The sequence below is a fragment of the Cebidichthys violaceus genome, unplaced genomic scaffold, assembly GCF_023349555.1.
Source record: "Cebidichthys violaceus isolate CVI_PGR_0920_01 unplaced genomic scaffold, fCebVio1.0.p SCAF_85, whole genome shotgun sequence".
Taxonomy (NCBI): Eukaryota; Metazoa; Chordata; class Actinopteri; order Perciformes; family Stichaeidae; genus Cebidichthys; species Cebidichthys violaceus.
This window is the reverse complement of record NW_027176970.1, coordinates 688,807-703,879: the sequence shown is the minus strand read 5'-3', so window position 1 is coordinate 703,879 and position 15,073 is coordinate 688,807. Positions and strand designations below refer to the sequence as shown.

The following is a 15,073-nucleotide window of genomic DNA, read 5'->3' as shown; positions in this document are numbered from 1 at the left end:
AATAGGCAGTGGCTGAAGAAGACCAGAAGGGGCATGGCGAGCAGTCTTATGCTGAGCACAAATCTGGCAAGCGGCGATAAACTCCTTGGTGTCCTCTTCAATGGAAGCCCACCAGAAACGTTGCTTTAGCAGAGCTAGGGTGCGCCTAACCCCTGGGTGACAGGCAAGGCGAGAAGAATGTCCCCACTGGAGGACCTGAGAGCGGAGACTCACAGGCACATACAGACGATCATCAGGGCAGGCACTGGGAGCCGGGTGGTCGGCCTGGGACTGTTTTACCTTGTCCACAATGTCCCAGGTAACTGCACCGATGACCACCTTAGTGGGGAGGATACTCTCAGGCTGTGTGGGACAGTTGTCTGACTGGAACTGACGGGACAGGGCATCTGGTTTGACGTTCCTTGTACCTGGGCGATAAGACAGGGTAAAATCAAAGCGATTAAAGAATAATGCCCATCTGGCCTGACGGGAGTTCAACCGTTTGGCTGACCGGATGTACTCCAGGTTTTTGTGGTCCGTCCACACCACAAACGGATGCTTTGCCCCCTCCAACCAGTGCCTCCACTCCTCGAGAGCCAGTTTGACAGCCAGTAACTCCCGGTTTCCGACGTCGTAATTCCTTTCTGCTGGGGACAACTTGCGGGAGAAAAAAGCACATGGGTGTAACTTTTGGTCCTCAGCTGACCGCTGAGACAGGACTGCCCCCACCCCGGAGTCTGACGCATCCACTTCCACAACAAACTGGTGTTCAGGATCTGGAAAGATGAGAATGGGAGCAGAAGAGAACCGTGATTTTAACTCCTTGAACCTCCTTTCTGCAGCAGGGGACCATTGGAAGGCTATCTTCTGGGAGGTGAGGGCTGTCAGGGGAGCTGCCACAGAACTATAGTTGCGGATAAACCTACGATAGAAATTGGCAAACCCAAGGAACTGTTGAAGCTTCTTCCGAGTGGTGGGAACCGGCCAATCCGCCACCGCTTTAACCTTGGTGGGATCCATATGAATACGTCCAACTGAAATGATGTATCCCAGGAACGACACCTCAGTGGCATGGAACTCAGACTTCTCCACTTTCACAAACAGCTGGTTCTCTAGGAGTCTCTGGAGAACACTGCGGACATGCTGCACATGTTCCCGTTCAGTCTTTGAAAAGATGAGGATATCGTCAAGATATACAAACACAAACACATTGAGAAAATCCCGGAGCACATCGTTCACTAAGGCTTGGAATATTGCAGGAGCATTAGTGAGTCCGAAAGGCATAACCAGGTACTCATAGTGGCCTCTAGGGGTGTTGAACGCCGTCTTCCACTCATCCCCCTCCCGGATGCGAACAAGGTGATAGGCATTCCTGAGATCAAGCTTGGTAAACACAGAAGACCCTTGTAACAGTTCAAATGCAGAAGAGATGAGTGGGAGGGGGTACCGGTTTTTAATGGTGACATCATTCAGACCGCGGTAATCGATGCAGGGTCGGAGGGATTTGTCCTTCTTATCCACAAAGAAAAATCCGGCTCCAGCAGGGGATGAAGAGGGACGGATGATGCCTGCTGCCAGTGAGTTGTTAATGTAGTCGTCCATGGCCTTGGTTTCAGGGGCTGACAGAGAAAAGAGTCTCCCCCTTGGCGGTGATGAGCCAGGGAGGAGGTCAATGGCACAATCGTACGGGCGGTGTGGGGGAAGCGATGTGGCCCGTACTTTGTTGAACACCTCCCTTAAGTCATAGTACTCGGATGGGACACCTGAGAGATCTGGGAGCTCATTAGAGGAAGAGGTGTTGAAGGCAGGTAGCAAAGCAGATTTCAGACAGACCGCATGACAATGTTCACTCCATTGTAGAATGGAACCAGTCCCCCAGTCAATATGTGGATTATGTTTTATTAACCAAGGAAACCCCAGGATGATTGGGTGCTGAGGAGTATTTATCAGGTGAAAGGTAAGTGATTCAGTGTGGTTACCAGATATGCCCAGATGAAGAGGAACAGTGCGGTGGGTTACTGTGCAGAGGAGGCGCCCATCCAGAGCAGTCGCCTTGATAGGCTCGACCAAGGGTTCCTGGTTAATACCCAGTTGCATGGCAAGACCACGATCCAGAAGGTTGGCATCGGCCCCGGAGTCAATGAGGACAGAGACAGCGTGTGATTGTCCATTACAGTTGAGCTGGGCGTGAAGTAGTGGACGAGAGGGCATTTCAGAGTTCATGATATGGCTCACCAGCGCCCTCTGGATTCCTGGTGAGCCCTGTCTTTTACTGGACAGGAAGACACATAATGACCTCCCTGCCCACAGTACATGCAGCAGTTCTCCCTTTGGCGCCGCTGTCGTTCAGCCGCTGACAGCCTGGTCCAGCCAAGTTGCATGGGTTCAACCGGGTCGCCAGAGGCACCGGTGGGAGGAGAAAACATTGAAGTGGGAGGCGACGATGGAGGACGTGGAAGGCTCCGGGGAGTACTGATCAGCGCTCTCTCTCGTCTCCTTTCTTGGAGACGCCCGTCAATGCGGATGGCCGTGGCGACGAGCGTGTCCAAATCAGTCGGAGGATCCCGAGCCGCCAGCTCATCCTTGATGCCATCAGAAAGGCCGTTGTAGAAAGCGTCAGTCAGGGAGGAAGCGTTCCAGTCACTCTCCGCAGCAAGTGTCCGGAACTCAATGGAATAATCAGTCACTCTCCGGTTCCCCTGAACCAGGTTTAACAGTCCACGAGCAGCCTCTCGACCAGGGGTAGCGTGATCGAACACCTTCCGAAGACCCTCAGAGAAGGCAGTCACAGAAGAACAGAAAGCCGACTGCTTCTCCCACTCAGCGGTGCCCCAGTCCCGAGCCCGCCCAGTAAGCTGGGTGATCATGAAAGCCACTCTTGACCTCTCAGTGGGATATGTGAGAGGCTGAAGTTCAAAAGTCAATTTGCACAAAGTCAGAAAAGAGCGGCAGGTACCTGGAGCTCCAGAAAAGCGCTCCAGAGCACTTAAGCGGGGTTCTGGACCCAGAACAGTGGGAACAGAAGGACTGGTGGGTGGTGAAACCGCTGGCGTTTGTCTGGGCTGTATGAGCTGCTGAAGCTGATTGCTCAGAGCCTCCAAATGTTGGTTGTGGCGTGCAGAAGTCTCCTGGAGAGCCGTCGCCATAGCGGTGAATTGCTTCTCATGATGGTGTAGGGCAGCAGCTTGTGCTGCCATTTCCTGCCTTATTTTCTCCATGTCGGCTGGGTTCATTTTTGGCCAGATTGTACTGTCAGGTATCACAAAACGACAGACAAGAACCCAATAGCACGACACAGAAAACAGTTCAGGTGTAGAAACCGGGTTTAATAACCAGCAGATGTCAAACCAGGTAGTAACCCGCGTGGCAAACAAATCCAGTGGGAGCAGGCAAAAGAGAAGGTCCAAAGTCCAAAAAGGCAGGTCAATACACGGATAATCAGGATCAGAATCGGAATGACAGGTTGCTGGATAGCAAGGGAAACACACTAGACAATCTGGCAGAGAACTGAGGGAAATGGGCCGGTACATATACACTGAGGGGCTGATTGCTGATGAGGAGCAGGTGAGTATGGAGGTGGGGCAGGCCAGGTGAAATGAAATCAGCAATTAGTGCAGAGCGGGGGGGAGTGGCAGATTCTGAAATGACATGAGAGTTAGTGTGGCAAAACAGGAGACAGACAAATGAAAAACTAAAGCCTGGCTGAAGTTGTGACAGTGTGTGACACACACACACACACACACACACACACACACACACACACACACACACAATGTGTGTGATATATATACATAGCTTCACAGAGTCTTGAACCATAGAAAAGCCAGGAAGACTTTTAAAGAAGTCATATTTTTTAAGTGTTTTTAAATTATATTTTGTTGAATTGTGAGGTTAGTTAGAGTTGTAATTGTTACAGTTTTAGATGTATTAGTTGTAAAGCATTTACATGAAACTCACTTTATTAAAGAAATTAATTAGAACCCAACTTCTGCTAATATCTTCCAGTCAAAAACATAACAAAACTTATAATAAATCTTAGCCTACAGAGATTTAGGCTACAGCCTGCTACTGAGGGATGTTTTTGAGATACATTCAAAGGTGTATAAGGCAGATAGTTCCCCTGAGTTATATCTGTGCCACTACCCTTCACATCACCCCTGGAGATACTCATCCTCTCTGGAAGTAAATTAAGAAAAGTAAGGACAAAAGTTGTTCCCAGAACGTACACAGAGTCCGCTCCACACCGGGGACGCGTCGCCCTGCTGCGGCTTGTGCTGGCCCCGGACCCAGCTAATGCCAACGGCTCCCAGGACGATGCTCGCCACACCGAGGCCCACCTCCACCACGGACAGCAGGAGCAGACTCCACAGGATCTTGCGGCTGGAGCACATCCTGCCCCGGGCATCGCTCCAGCTCCAGCAGGAGGCGGACAGGGGGCGAGACGGGAGTCCGCTTCCCGGTGCTCCGAGGGCGGCGCGGCTCTACTGCTTCATATGCACGGCTGGAAAAAGAGGGATTATCCAAACAAGTAGGTCCGAAATAGAGAAGAAAGGTTAAAGTACACAAAACTGGAGGAGGAAAGCTGGCTCTGCGGTTGGATGTTGTTTGTAAAAAGAAAGCGCTTCGCTGAAGTTCCTCCGCTTGCTCAAGTGTGTCTGTGTCGCCTGGCGCTGTCCAAGGTACTCAAGCACCACTGCAAACACACACACACACACACACACACACGCGCGCGCAACGCACGAATTCGCGCGCACGCATATACACGTTGGCGATCCAGGGCCGTAGCCAAGAGACCACGAGTCGCAGCCTCCGCCCACATGTGGAAACAATCAAACACCATAAAGCCGACAGTCTTCAGGCTCATTGTGCTGCTCGTTAAATGGACTTGATCACTGATTCTTGACCAGTTGATTAAACTGTGTGACTTAAAACAAGGTACGTTTAGCACGAAGAAAGGTTAGAAAACTAATATAAAACCTAAACAGGGTTTAAAGGAGAATCAAATAAGAGAGGATAAGGAAACAAGCTTAAATAGAGTATAAATACAATAAACAGAAGAATTAAAATGACAAAAAAGACCAACATTTGATTTAATAGAAAGGGTGAAACAGAAAAGCCTCAACCTTTTGTGCTAGAAAATTAATGGAGTAATGATGTTAAAACTCCAAGCAACTGCAAAAGTCGCATGCAGCTTTTACAGATCAGGACTGCTCATAGAATGTTGTCGTAATTACAGCAACTAAGACATGTTATTCAATAAGTTTCAATTGTGAAATCTAAACTGAATTACATATTGAGTCCTTTACAGACTCATGGAAAAGGAAGGATCCAGCCTGGACATCTTCAGTGGTATCTACAGCCCTTAATAGCATTTAACATGATATAAATACAAATAGAATATATATGAAAAGGTGTACAGCTTAGCTGCGTAACCAATACCCCCTCCCAACTCCCAGTGGAGCGCCGGAAGACGGCTTGTTCAATAATCTCTGACCTAGGTAACGAACGCACGCCCCAAAATCTATACGCAAGACCGTCCTAGTCTGCTTAGGGAGGAGAAAACTAGGATAACTTAATACCACAAGCCACCGTTGTATCTCTTATTTCAGGCTAAAAAACGTCGGCCTTCCCGACTGCCAAATAACAACGGATTTAAGTGTGTGTGTGTGTAATAGGTGTGGGAGGACTGGATGGACCCCAGGATGGACCCGCTCTAAAGGGCCACCGCTGGGGGAGGAACCCCGTGTGGTTGGGAACCTTGCTTGGTTATGAAGGGCAGCTTCAGGACTCTGGCACTAAGCCCTCTGATTAGATACCAATATGATCCCTATTACCCCTTTATACAAAACAGTTATTGCATAATCGCTATAATCACACTGCAATGTTATCACCACACTGCAACATCACTTATGACTATATCAACAGAGCAATTAACATAAAGCTGAGTCCTTCATCCTTCATCTTCGTCCGCTTATCCGGGATCGGGTCGCGGGGGCAACAGCTCCAGCAGGGGACCCCAAACTTCCCTTTCCCGGGCCACATCAGCCAGCTCTGACTGGGGGATCCCGAGGCGCTCCCAGGCCAGTTTGGAGATATAGTCCCTCCACCTGGTCCTGGGCCTCCCTCGGGGTCTCCTCCCAGCTGGTCGTGCCTGGAACACCTCCCTAGGGAGGCGCCCAGGTGGCATCCGAACCAGATGCCCGAACCACCTCAACTGGCTCCGTTCCACACAAAGAAGCAGCGGCTCTACTCCGAGTCCCTCACGGATGACCAAACTTCTCACCCTATCTCTAAGGGAGATGCCAGCCACCCTCCTGAGGAAACCCATTTCGACCGCTTGTACCCGCGATCTAATTCTTTCGGTCATGATAGTCATAAAGCTGAGTCAACTAAATTAATTAAGCATAACAAAACCTTTTTCAACACTATTCTAGTCTTAGCTTACAAAAGGAATGTCATACAACATTAAACATCAACATTTATTGACTACTGTCAGCCTATCCCAGGAGAAGAGCTCTCTTACCTTCTAGGAGACTACGAGGGCACCAGCAGAGATGAGTGACACTGGACTTTGGTAGGACTGTACAACATACAACCCAGTTTTATTTGGTTTTACAAAAAGTTTTAAAAAGCTTACAAAAAGGAATAATAAAAGTTCAGAAATAAAAGATCATTCAAAATCACCAAGTTCTCATGGAACCAGGAACCCCAAAAACCCAAAGACCTCAAGCCTAAAAGCTCAAAGATTGAAGACCTAAAACCTCGATCCTTTGTTGTCTCCCCCTATTTGTACCCCCCTCCTTCGTGCTCTCTTCCACCTCTGCTCATGGCACCTCCGGGTCCATATAAGATAAACATCAGATCATTCTTAAAATCATTCGACTAAATAGTTCTCATACACAGTAAATTTTGCAGTGTTAAAGTAACACTTAAAGAGTCAAATTTAACACTATTGCAGAGTGTATATGTTCCCAACCGGAATTGGTGTTAAATTAACTCTTGCCCAAGTGTTAAAATTTTAGAGTTAAATTAACTCTAAACAGAGTAAACATTTAACACTACCTTACACTGTATAGTGTTATTCAAATTTAACACTACAGGTTAAATAACTCTGGAGAGTGTAAATATCATTCTCATTAGTTTTGATAATTAACTCTTCTGTGATAACAAATCTACTCTAATTGAGTTAAATGTAATACTGCATGGAGTTATAAAAAGTTAACACTGGAAGGTCATATAACTCTGGTAAGTGTTGATTTTACACACTACTGTGTTGATCATTTACTCTATTACTGTGAAAACACAGCACTGATAGTATAACATTCTAAAATCCATTAACACTGCACAGTGTCACTGAAACTTAACACTATTTATAATTTTACAATTAATTTACTCATTTGTAGTGTCAAATTACATCTAAGTTGTTTTCTATATAGGTGTTTGCAAACATACCATTAATTGACAAGAAAAATTACCAGTTACCACAAAACAATGCATCTCACAACTTTATTGTGCAGGGCAAAAATACAAAACATTTCATGGAGAAACCAAACATTGACCTTAGATCTGCATAAAATGGCAATAAGGAACAATGTACAAGGAGGAATCTGCCATTCCATACTGCATTTGAACATCAAATGGTTTTAAGTACAACAGCTCATTTATGTGCAACACCTTTACAATCCTGTCAGGATGCAGCCTGACCTTAAAGGCATGTAAAGCTGCATCTTTAACCTGACTATGAATCTCAAAAAACACTTCTTCCATGGGTGAGACAATACTATTTACAGTAGACTGACCTAATCCAGCTGCCTTAAGTTGTGCGACTGCAGAGGCACACATATCTATTGGACATTCTCAATTGTTCAGATGTTGTGGCCGTCTCATCTACATTAGCCGTCATCAACTCTCCTGCACTGCTTAAATTAACACCAGTGTGAACTTCTTGGTCAATATACTCAGTATGTTTGGTGTTTAAATGTTTCCTAAAACCTGAAAAAGTACCAAACACACAGCCACATCCAGTCTGAGCACATTTAAGGCGAAGATTTTTTCCAGGCACGCAACCATGAACCAATCGTAAATGCCTAACAAGCGTATTTGAACTAGTTAACTCTGACAAACAGAACACTTCATGATGTTGGAGTAACTTCAAGCACTAATGAAGCAACCTCGCCCTAACTTCAGCAACACGAGGACTCTCTTTGACTTTGCCAACATCAATGTTGTACACAGTGTTTTGGATGAACGTGTACATGTTGTGGAGCATGGTGTTGTATGATGTGCCAAACACAAAATGTGCCTTCAACAGTTCATCAAAAGCACCAAGAGAAGAGGTTGACCAGCAAGGTATGGCATTCTTGTCAAGGATGATGAAGAACTGGTGGATCACATTCTTCCTAGCTCCAACAGCCAGGAGGTAGGGTTGAGTGCTGGTAGTGATGGCATCAAGGTGCTGTTGGATGTTCGTTCCAGTCTGAGAAGACAAACACACAGGGAGAGACATTAGAATTACATAGTTGTAATATTATCAGTATTGGGCAAGTTATTGTAATTAGTTACTTGTCTCAAAAGTCAGTAAATTACTTTACCAAGTACTGCATATAAAAGTAATTAGTTACTAAGGAGAAGAAGAAACTTTTATTGCCTGTGGTTTACTCAGTAGGATTTTGATAGAAGTTGTTGGATTTACATTAACCAAGTGTTTCTACAGTAGTTAATAATCATATGATAAACAGTTTATATTACACTACCCTATGGTTGGGTGACATTGGGCCCATTTAAATTTCTGCGTTATTAATTTGATCAAGTCATTATTTACATGTCTAGTTACCACTAGGGCTGCAACTAATGATTATTTTCATAGTCTATTATTTTTTTCAATTAATCAATAATAGTTTGTTTAAAAAATGTCAGCGTTTCCCAAAACCTAATATGACGTCCTCAAATATTTTGTTTTACTCACAAGCCAAAGATATTCAGTTTACTGTCAGAGAAGAGTAAAGAAACCAGAAAATATTCACTTTCTTTCTTAAAGAATTACTAAAAAAAAAGTATCAAAATAGTTGGTGATTCATTTAATAGTCAATTAATCATTGCAGTTCTAGTTACCACCAAAAACAGTGGAATTATAGTGACATTAATCCCACCACTAATCATAATTAAAAATTCTTGTCATAAATTAGAAAAAAATACTAACCTTCTTGAATGCCACAAGATGCTTCTCTGCTTGGGATGACGACACCTTTCCTGGTTTCTTCCGACCCTGAGCAGAAGGTGGAATCAGGTGCAGCAACAGTAACACTGAAGACAGGTCACTGTCCCAACCTGTAACACAAGTTTGTTGTTAACACACTTCAGCATATCTGCAATGTCAAAAAACTGAGCCAAACACTTACAGTATACACCATGTCATCTTATATTTTTCAAATACATTATTTTTTATATCTCAATCCAGCTTTACATATTATGCTGATATGCAATTGTTTACACATGTTGATATATTTAAAGTCTGAGTGCAATAAAACAACAAACAGCTTACCAAAGTCAACATCCACTTCAGTCCCATCCTCAGGAGGATCAGCTGCCAGCAGGTGTTCCTCAAGCTCACTGACGGATGGAAGCTTTCTGCATTGTTGGATGATCTTTTTCTTGAATGCGGTTGGCCACCTCTCCAGAAGCTTGCCCGATACATCCTCTCCAAACATCAGAACGAAATCCTGTTCCACCTAGGGTGGGGATGTTGGGGGACAGTTTCAGGATAGCCAACCAAATGTAATTGTTACTTGTTGTTTGAGTGTCACTACAATGCCCATTTACTGTCTGTCTAAAATGTCAGATATTTACCAAGCCTTTGACATCTTTGAAACGTGGAAAGTCGGACAGTATGTCACTTGACTGCTGGGGGTCAAGGATCATGTTGCGGCGATAGACAAATGTCAGTTTCATCTTCTTCTTGATTGTGTCCTCATCAGCTGAATGTTTCATCAGTGAAATGGCTTCTTTGCATTCATCGTCACTCAGGGCAGTCTCTGAAACAAACTCGGACTCTCGTCTGACAGTTGGTCCTCCAGACATGTCATCACCAGATGGTCCTTTGGCTGATTCTACACAATATAAAAAATACCTTATCAATACTGATCACAACCATGTGCATTTTTAAAACACTTTAGGTAACTTAGATTTGACCTAACTTTTAAGAAAAACATATTGTTTAGTATTGCCTGGAGAAACACATGCAACAAAAAGCAATCACTGATCTTGTGACTGCTTTGTTCTACATACATTTTTCCAGTATTACTACAGGATTACCTCCAAATGATGATCGTCTGTCTTTAGCAGTGCATCTCTGAATAATTTTAATCCTCCAGGCAAGGTACCCAGTCCCACTCTCGCCATCATAATAATGCTCCTTGGAGAATGAACGGACAACAAAACAGACACTTCATTAGTAACATTTAAAATTGAAAAACATGCTCTGGTAGAATTCAAAATGTTTCAATACAGCATTTCACATAACCACAACCATTACTGTGTGTAACTCACATAGCCATTCTTAGAGTACGGGTCACCGAGGTAGGGGAATAAGGCCACAATTCCTTTGGCATACATTTCTTTCACCTGTCTGGGTGGTGATGTACTGCAAGATTAAAAGAAGAAATTATTTTTCAGTCTTATTTCTAGGATTTAATGAGAGAGATTGAGAACACAAGGGCTAACTAAAAACAATTAGTAAATTACCCATTTTTCTCTGTCATGTCAGCTGATAGTAGGTTCACCATTTTCCTTCTGCTTTCATCCACCAAGGACTTGGTTCGGTTGTATTCCTTTATTATAAGTTCCCCACCAGATTTCTTGGTAAGAATGGATTCCACCAACTTAAAACACAATGAAAAACAATTCACTATGTTAGGAATATATCCTTTGCAATTCATAGTTGGCTTGAAGTCACTAGAAACCCAAATCCACAATAGCCAAACAATGTAATTTAGGGACTTCTGTACATTACAATCTGTACATTAGTAAGCATAAAAGTATTTCAAATTAGTTTTGGATATCTAAAATACTTTTTAGATGCCTACTATTATGTACAAGATACCCTAAATGACATGATTAGAAGGCTATTGTGGATTTGAGTTTCCAGAGGCTTTAAATGCTGGAAATAAAGAAACATGACTTCAGCAATGCCTTCAGACCATGTAATATAAAATCTCCAATTATGCCATCTTCATCAGGAATAGATTTCAATGTGTCATAATGAAGTATTGGTGTGTCAACTCTCACATGCTTAGCCTCTGTATCCAGCCTCTGGCGTTTTCCAGAAGGGCTTACTGAAATGATGGCTGTATCCTGCGAGTCTGAGGAATCAAGGGATGATGGTTGGGACTGCTCAAAAGATGCTGCCGTGGAGACAGATTCTAGCCATGATTGGAGAAGCAAGAAGAAGATGAAAACGTTATACACAGTCCCCACAAATTTGTCCCTTATCTAATTAACAAATAAACATAAGCTTCACATGACAAAGAACTAACGTATCTATTAAATAATATGCATTACAAACTTAACTGAAACAAACCTGTATCATATTTGATGGTTAGCACACCAGTTGATGGATCCTATACTATGTCCTCAAAAACATCGTCATCCAACTCAGTTCCCGAACGGTCAACAACTTTCACCCCTTTGGTTACGACTGGGACACCAAACTTTGCAAATGCTAGGAAACAGGCACAAAAGCTTGTATTATCATAAAGGTCATTAGATATGGAACATTAGTATATATTAATATATATATATATATATATTTTTTTTTTACTCCTATCACAGTAAACTGAATATCTTTAGGTTGTGAGTACAACAAAACATTTGAGGACGTAATCTTAGGCTTTAGGAAACACTGATCAACATTTTTCACCATTTTAAAAACAACTATTAAATCAATTCATCAAGAAAATTATTTACAGATTAATTAACAATGAAAATAATTGTTAGTTGCACCCCAAGCAGTGTCATAACTATATCTTAAGCAATGCATCCATAGTTAAGGGGTTAGAGAAGGGAACCATAGAAGACGTTAATACATAAAAGATTCATCATACTTTTTTTTTTTAAACTGAGGACTTTAAAAATGTATCATAATTTTACAGATATTCCAGTATATAAATAGCTAAATTCTATTACGATTATAACTTAACGCTCTGTGAAAATCTTGATTCCACAATTTCAATTTCTTACCTGCAGCCAAGAACTCTGTCAGATTTGGTTCTGTTATTCGGACAAATTTTTGGACACCACCAAGTTTTGCTTTCAGCAGCATGGTTCCTGTAAAGAGTATCAGCACATTATTTCTCAGTTAAAAGTCTCACTAGTTAAATACACACCGCTTGCACTGTTAGCGCTGAACACGGTTCTCTAATGTACTGACTTAAGCCCGCTGTACTGTGCGCTGTTAACTTGACTGTAAATATTAGCTGCTAGCACTATTTTGAAGGCCAAAACGTTAACTTCCCTCCTGCTGTTCCCTTCAGCCATGATGCTGCTCTGAACAAATGGAGGCGTGAGTGTCAGCAGACCTAAGACCAGCTAACTTGAATCAACAGATAACTGCATAAAATAATAAATGAATGCAGGACGATGAATATATTAAAACGTAACGGATTAAACGTAAACAGTTTCTCTTAAAATTACCAAGTAAGAGTAAAAAAAAAAAAATGCTGCAGCAATACCACTCTGACAAGCACAATTTCTAAGTAAAGTAGATGTATGTCACTTCTTACTACCCACCTCTGCTATCTTCCCCTATATCTATTTTCATCCCAGTGCCGCCTTGGCCGCAATTTAGCTAATTAAATAAATTAAAACGTCATTGTGTGCGGCTGCAAAAATAAATGAACAGTAACGCTACTTTGAGTAGTAACAACATGATATGAAACTAACTTGCTCCTGTCCTGGCGTTATATCCTGTGGTGTTAGGTAGGCTTTCCCGCCCGCACAAACCTACCTTAGCCATTAGTTAAGCTAACATTAGCTAATTTAACGTTAGCAAACTCCCCACACATACAGTCTTAGCTATTTTAGTCTACCCATGGACGTTGCAAAGAATAAAAATCACCCCTCCACACTGTATTGACAACGTTGCATCTTGCTGTTGAGTTTGAGCTAGCTAACGTCAGCTTGTTAGCCTTAATTGCCTGCCTTAGCCAGGAATAATTAGTTAAGCTAACATTAGCTAATTTAGCAAACTCCCCACACATACAGTCTTAGCTATTTTAGTCTACTCATGGACGTTACAAAGAATAAAAACCACCCCTCCACACTGTATTAACATTAACATTGCATATTTCTGTCGAGTTTGAGCTAGCTAACGTTAGCTTGTTAGTCTTAATTAGCTTAATGTTGACCTCACATAAGCTAGTCCCCAACTCGGTCATGTTTGCCCTTTGTAATTTGGCATTTTAAAATGCAAAGACAAAGAAAATGGCGCTTTGAAAAATCCAGATCGGTTAGAAATGGGGCGAGGAGGTGGGCGGGGCTTTTCAGAGTACTTCTGACACCACCTGTTTTAACGATGTAAATTATCACCAACACTAGGGGGCAGCTTACTCAAGCTGTTGTTGAAATAACTCTGAAAGAGTCCATGGACTTTGACACTGCATATTTAACACTGTGGATTTTACTGTGTAGTCTTATCAGTTCTATCATTTAAGTTTATTACACTTTTCTTGCTGGCTCCCCCCCCTCGTGGAAGGTGTCTCTGTAGCTCTCACTGAACAGGATGTTCCCTATCTAATATAATAGTTAGTCTCTGACTTTACTACCTTTATCCTCTGCTGTCTAGCATTCATCCTGTCAGAATGGGTTTATCTCAAAGTTCACTTATTCCTTTAGATTCAACATACAATTTATACTTCAATTACATATGATTACATTTACATAAAATGATAAACAGGTCACACATTAAAGCACTTTTAATATTTGAACCATCTCTAAGCAATATGGGATTATATGAAACGAGTATATGGTTCTTTAAAAATAAAACACTCTTAGCTCAATACAAAAAAATAGATTGTAATTCATCATTGACAACAGAAATAAAGAAAAAGAACAGCCTTCATAAGATACTAATGACATCTTGATATAGGACCTCCGGTCTAGCTAGAGGTCACAACGGTCATGTCTCGTACATGTCCGTTAGGTGTTAACCACAAATGCGCTTTGAAGACTTCTATGTATAAGAGTCAGCCAGATGCTCAAATCACAAGATGTTGTCTCAACGCTTTTTGAGGTCTTGCCTCTTGCTCCACTACCAGGGGTTTTAGACAACATCAAAGCCTACCCGCATAGGAGTTTTAGTAGTACCAAAGTTCCTCTGCAGTGTGCAGTAAACCACAGTTTCCCCTTGTTACATGTATCCGCTTAATCATTTAATCAAAATCGTATCAATTATTTTAATAGAGAAATAGAAAGTGGGTTGCTGGGGTGTAGTGTGTCTCGGACATTATTGTTGCATACCTCAACACATATAGAATACATATACAATGTTTCATAGGTTTAATAACTTTAATTTCAATGCATTAGCAGTGACATATTATTCCACTATAAGTATTATCATCATGCCCGCAACCACATACACATTATTAGTGACACCCTGTTGTTTAAAATGGAGAGAACTCATTTTGTAAATTGTCGGTATTAACCCATTAGAACCCACAGTGACACAGTGGTCACAGACACTTTAAATATTCCAGAAAGTTCCTTATACAGTATTATCCTTGATTTTAACTCTCAAAGTCCCTAAGTGACACATACTGAACATCCTGGTGAGGTCATGTGACAGTGAGTTAATTTGTGTGCTAATGACATCACTTCCAAAATGGCTGCCTGGCTGGTCAGCACATTTGACAGAACTAGCTAATTTAAAAAATATTCTGGAAGAATTTTTGCATATTAGTAAATAAAACACACAAACAAACAAGATTTAACTATCCTATTTTGGTCCTATTTTAAAGAAATGTCATTATTTTTTGCAGTATGGATTAGAATGAAAAGTTATACTTTTGATACGTGTTGTTGAAATACAAACAAAAAGGCATAA

The 15,073-nt window shown here is 42.3% G+C and overlaps 1 protein-coding gene across 2 annotated transcripts; it reads right to left on the bottom strand.

Annotated features, from left to right (window-relative positions):
* Positions 1-7,471: 7,471 nt before the first annotated feature.
* Positions 7,472-13,415, bottom strand: LOC137866540 (uncharacterized). Of its 2 annotated transcripts, XM_068702521.1 has the most exons (11): positions 12,763-13,415; positions 12,214-12,300; positions 11,555-11,695; positions 11,263-11,396; positions 10,720-10,856; positions 10,525-10,618; positions 10,291-10,390; positions 9,826-10,085; positions 9,521-9,707; positions 9,179-9,306; positions 7,472-8,455 (listed from the first exon to the last, which is right to left on the bottom strand). In XM_068702521.1, the coding sequence occupies exons 5-11, from the start codon at positions 10,758-10,760 to the stop codon at positions 8,138-8,140; spliced, it is 1,128 nt and encodes a 375-aa protein (XP_068558622.1). In that variant the 5' UTR covers positions 10,761-10,856; positions 11,263-11,396; positions 11,555-11,695; positions 12,214-12,300; positions 12,763-13,415; the 3' UTR covers positions 7,472-8,137. The 2 variants fall into 2 exon arrangements, with proteins under 2 accessions (XP_068558622.1, XP_068558621.1); XM_068702520.1 differs by having other exon boundaries at positions 12,214-13,415.
* Between the last annotated feature and the right edge of the window lie 1,658 nt (positions 13,416-15,073).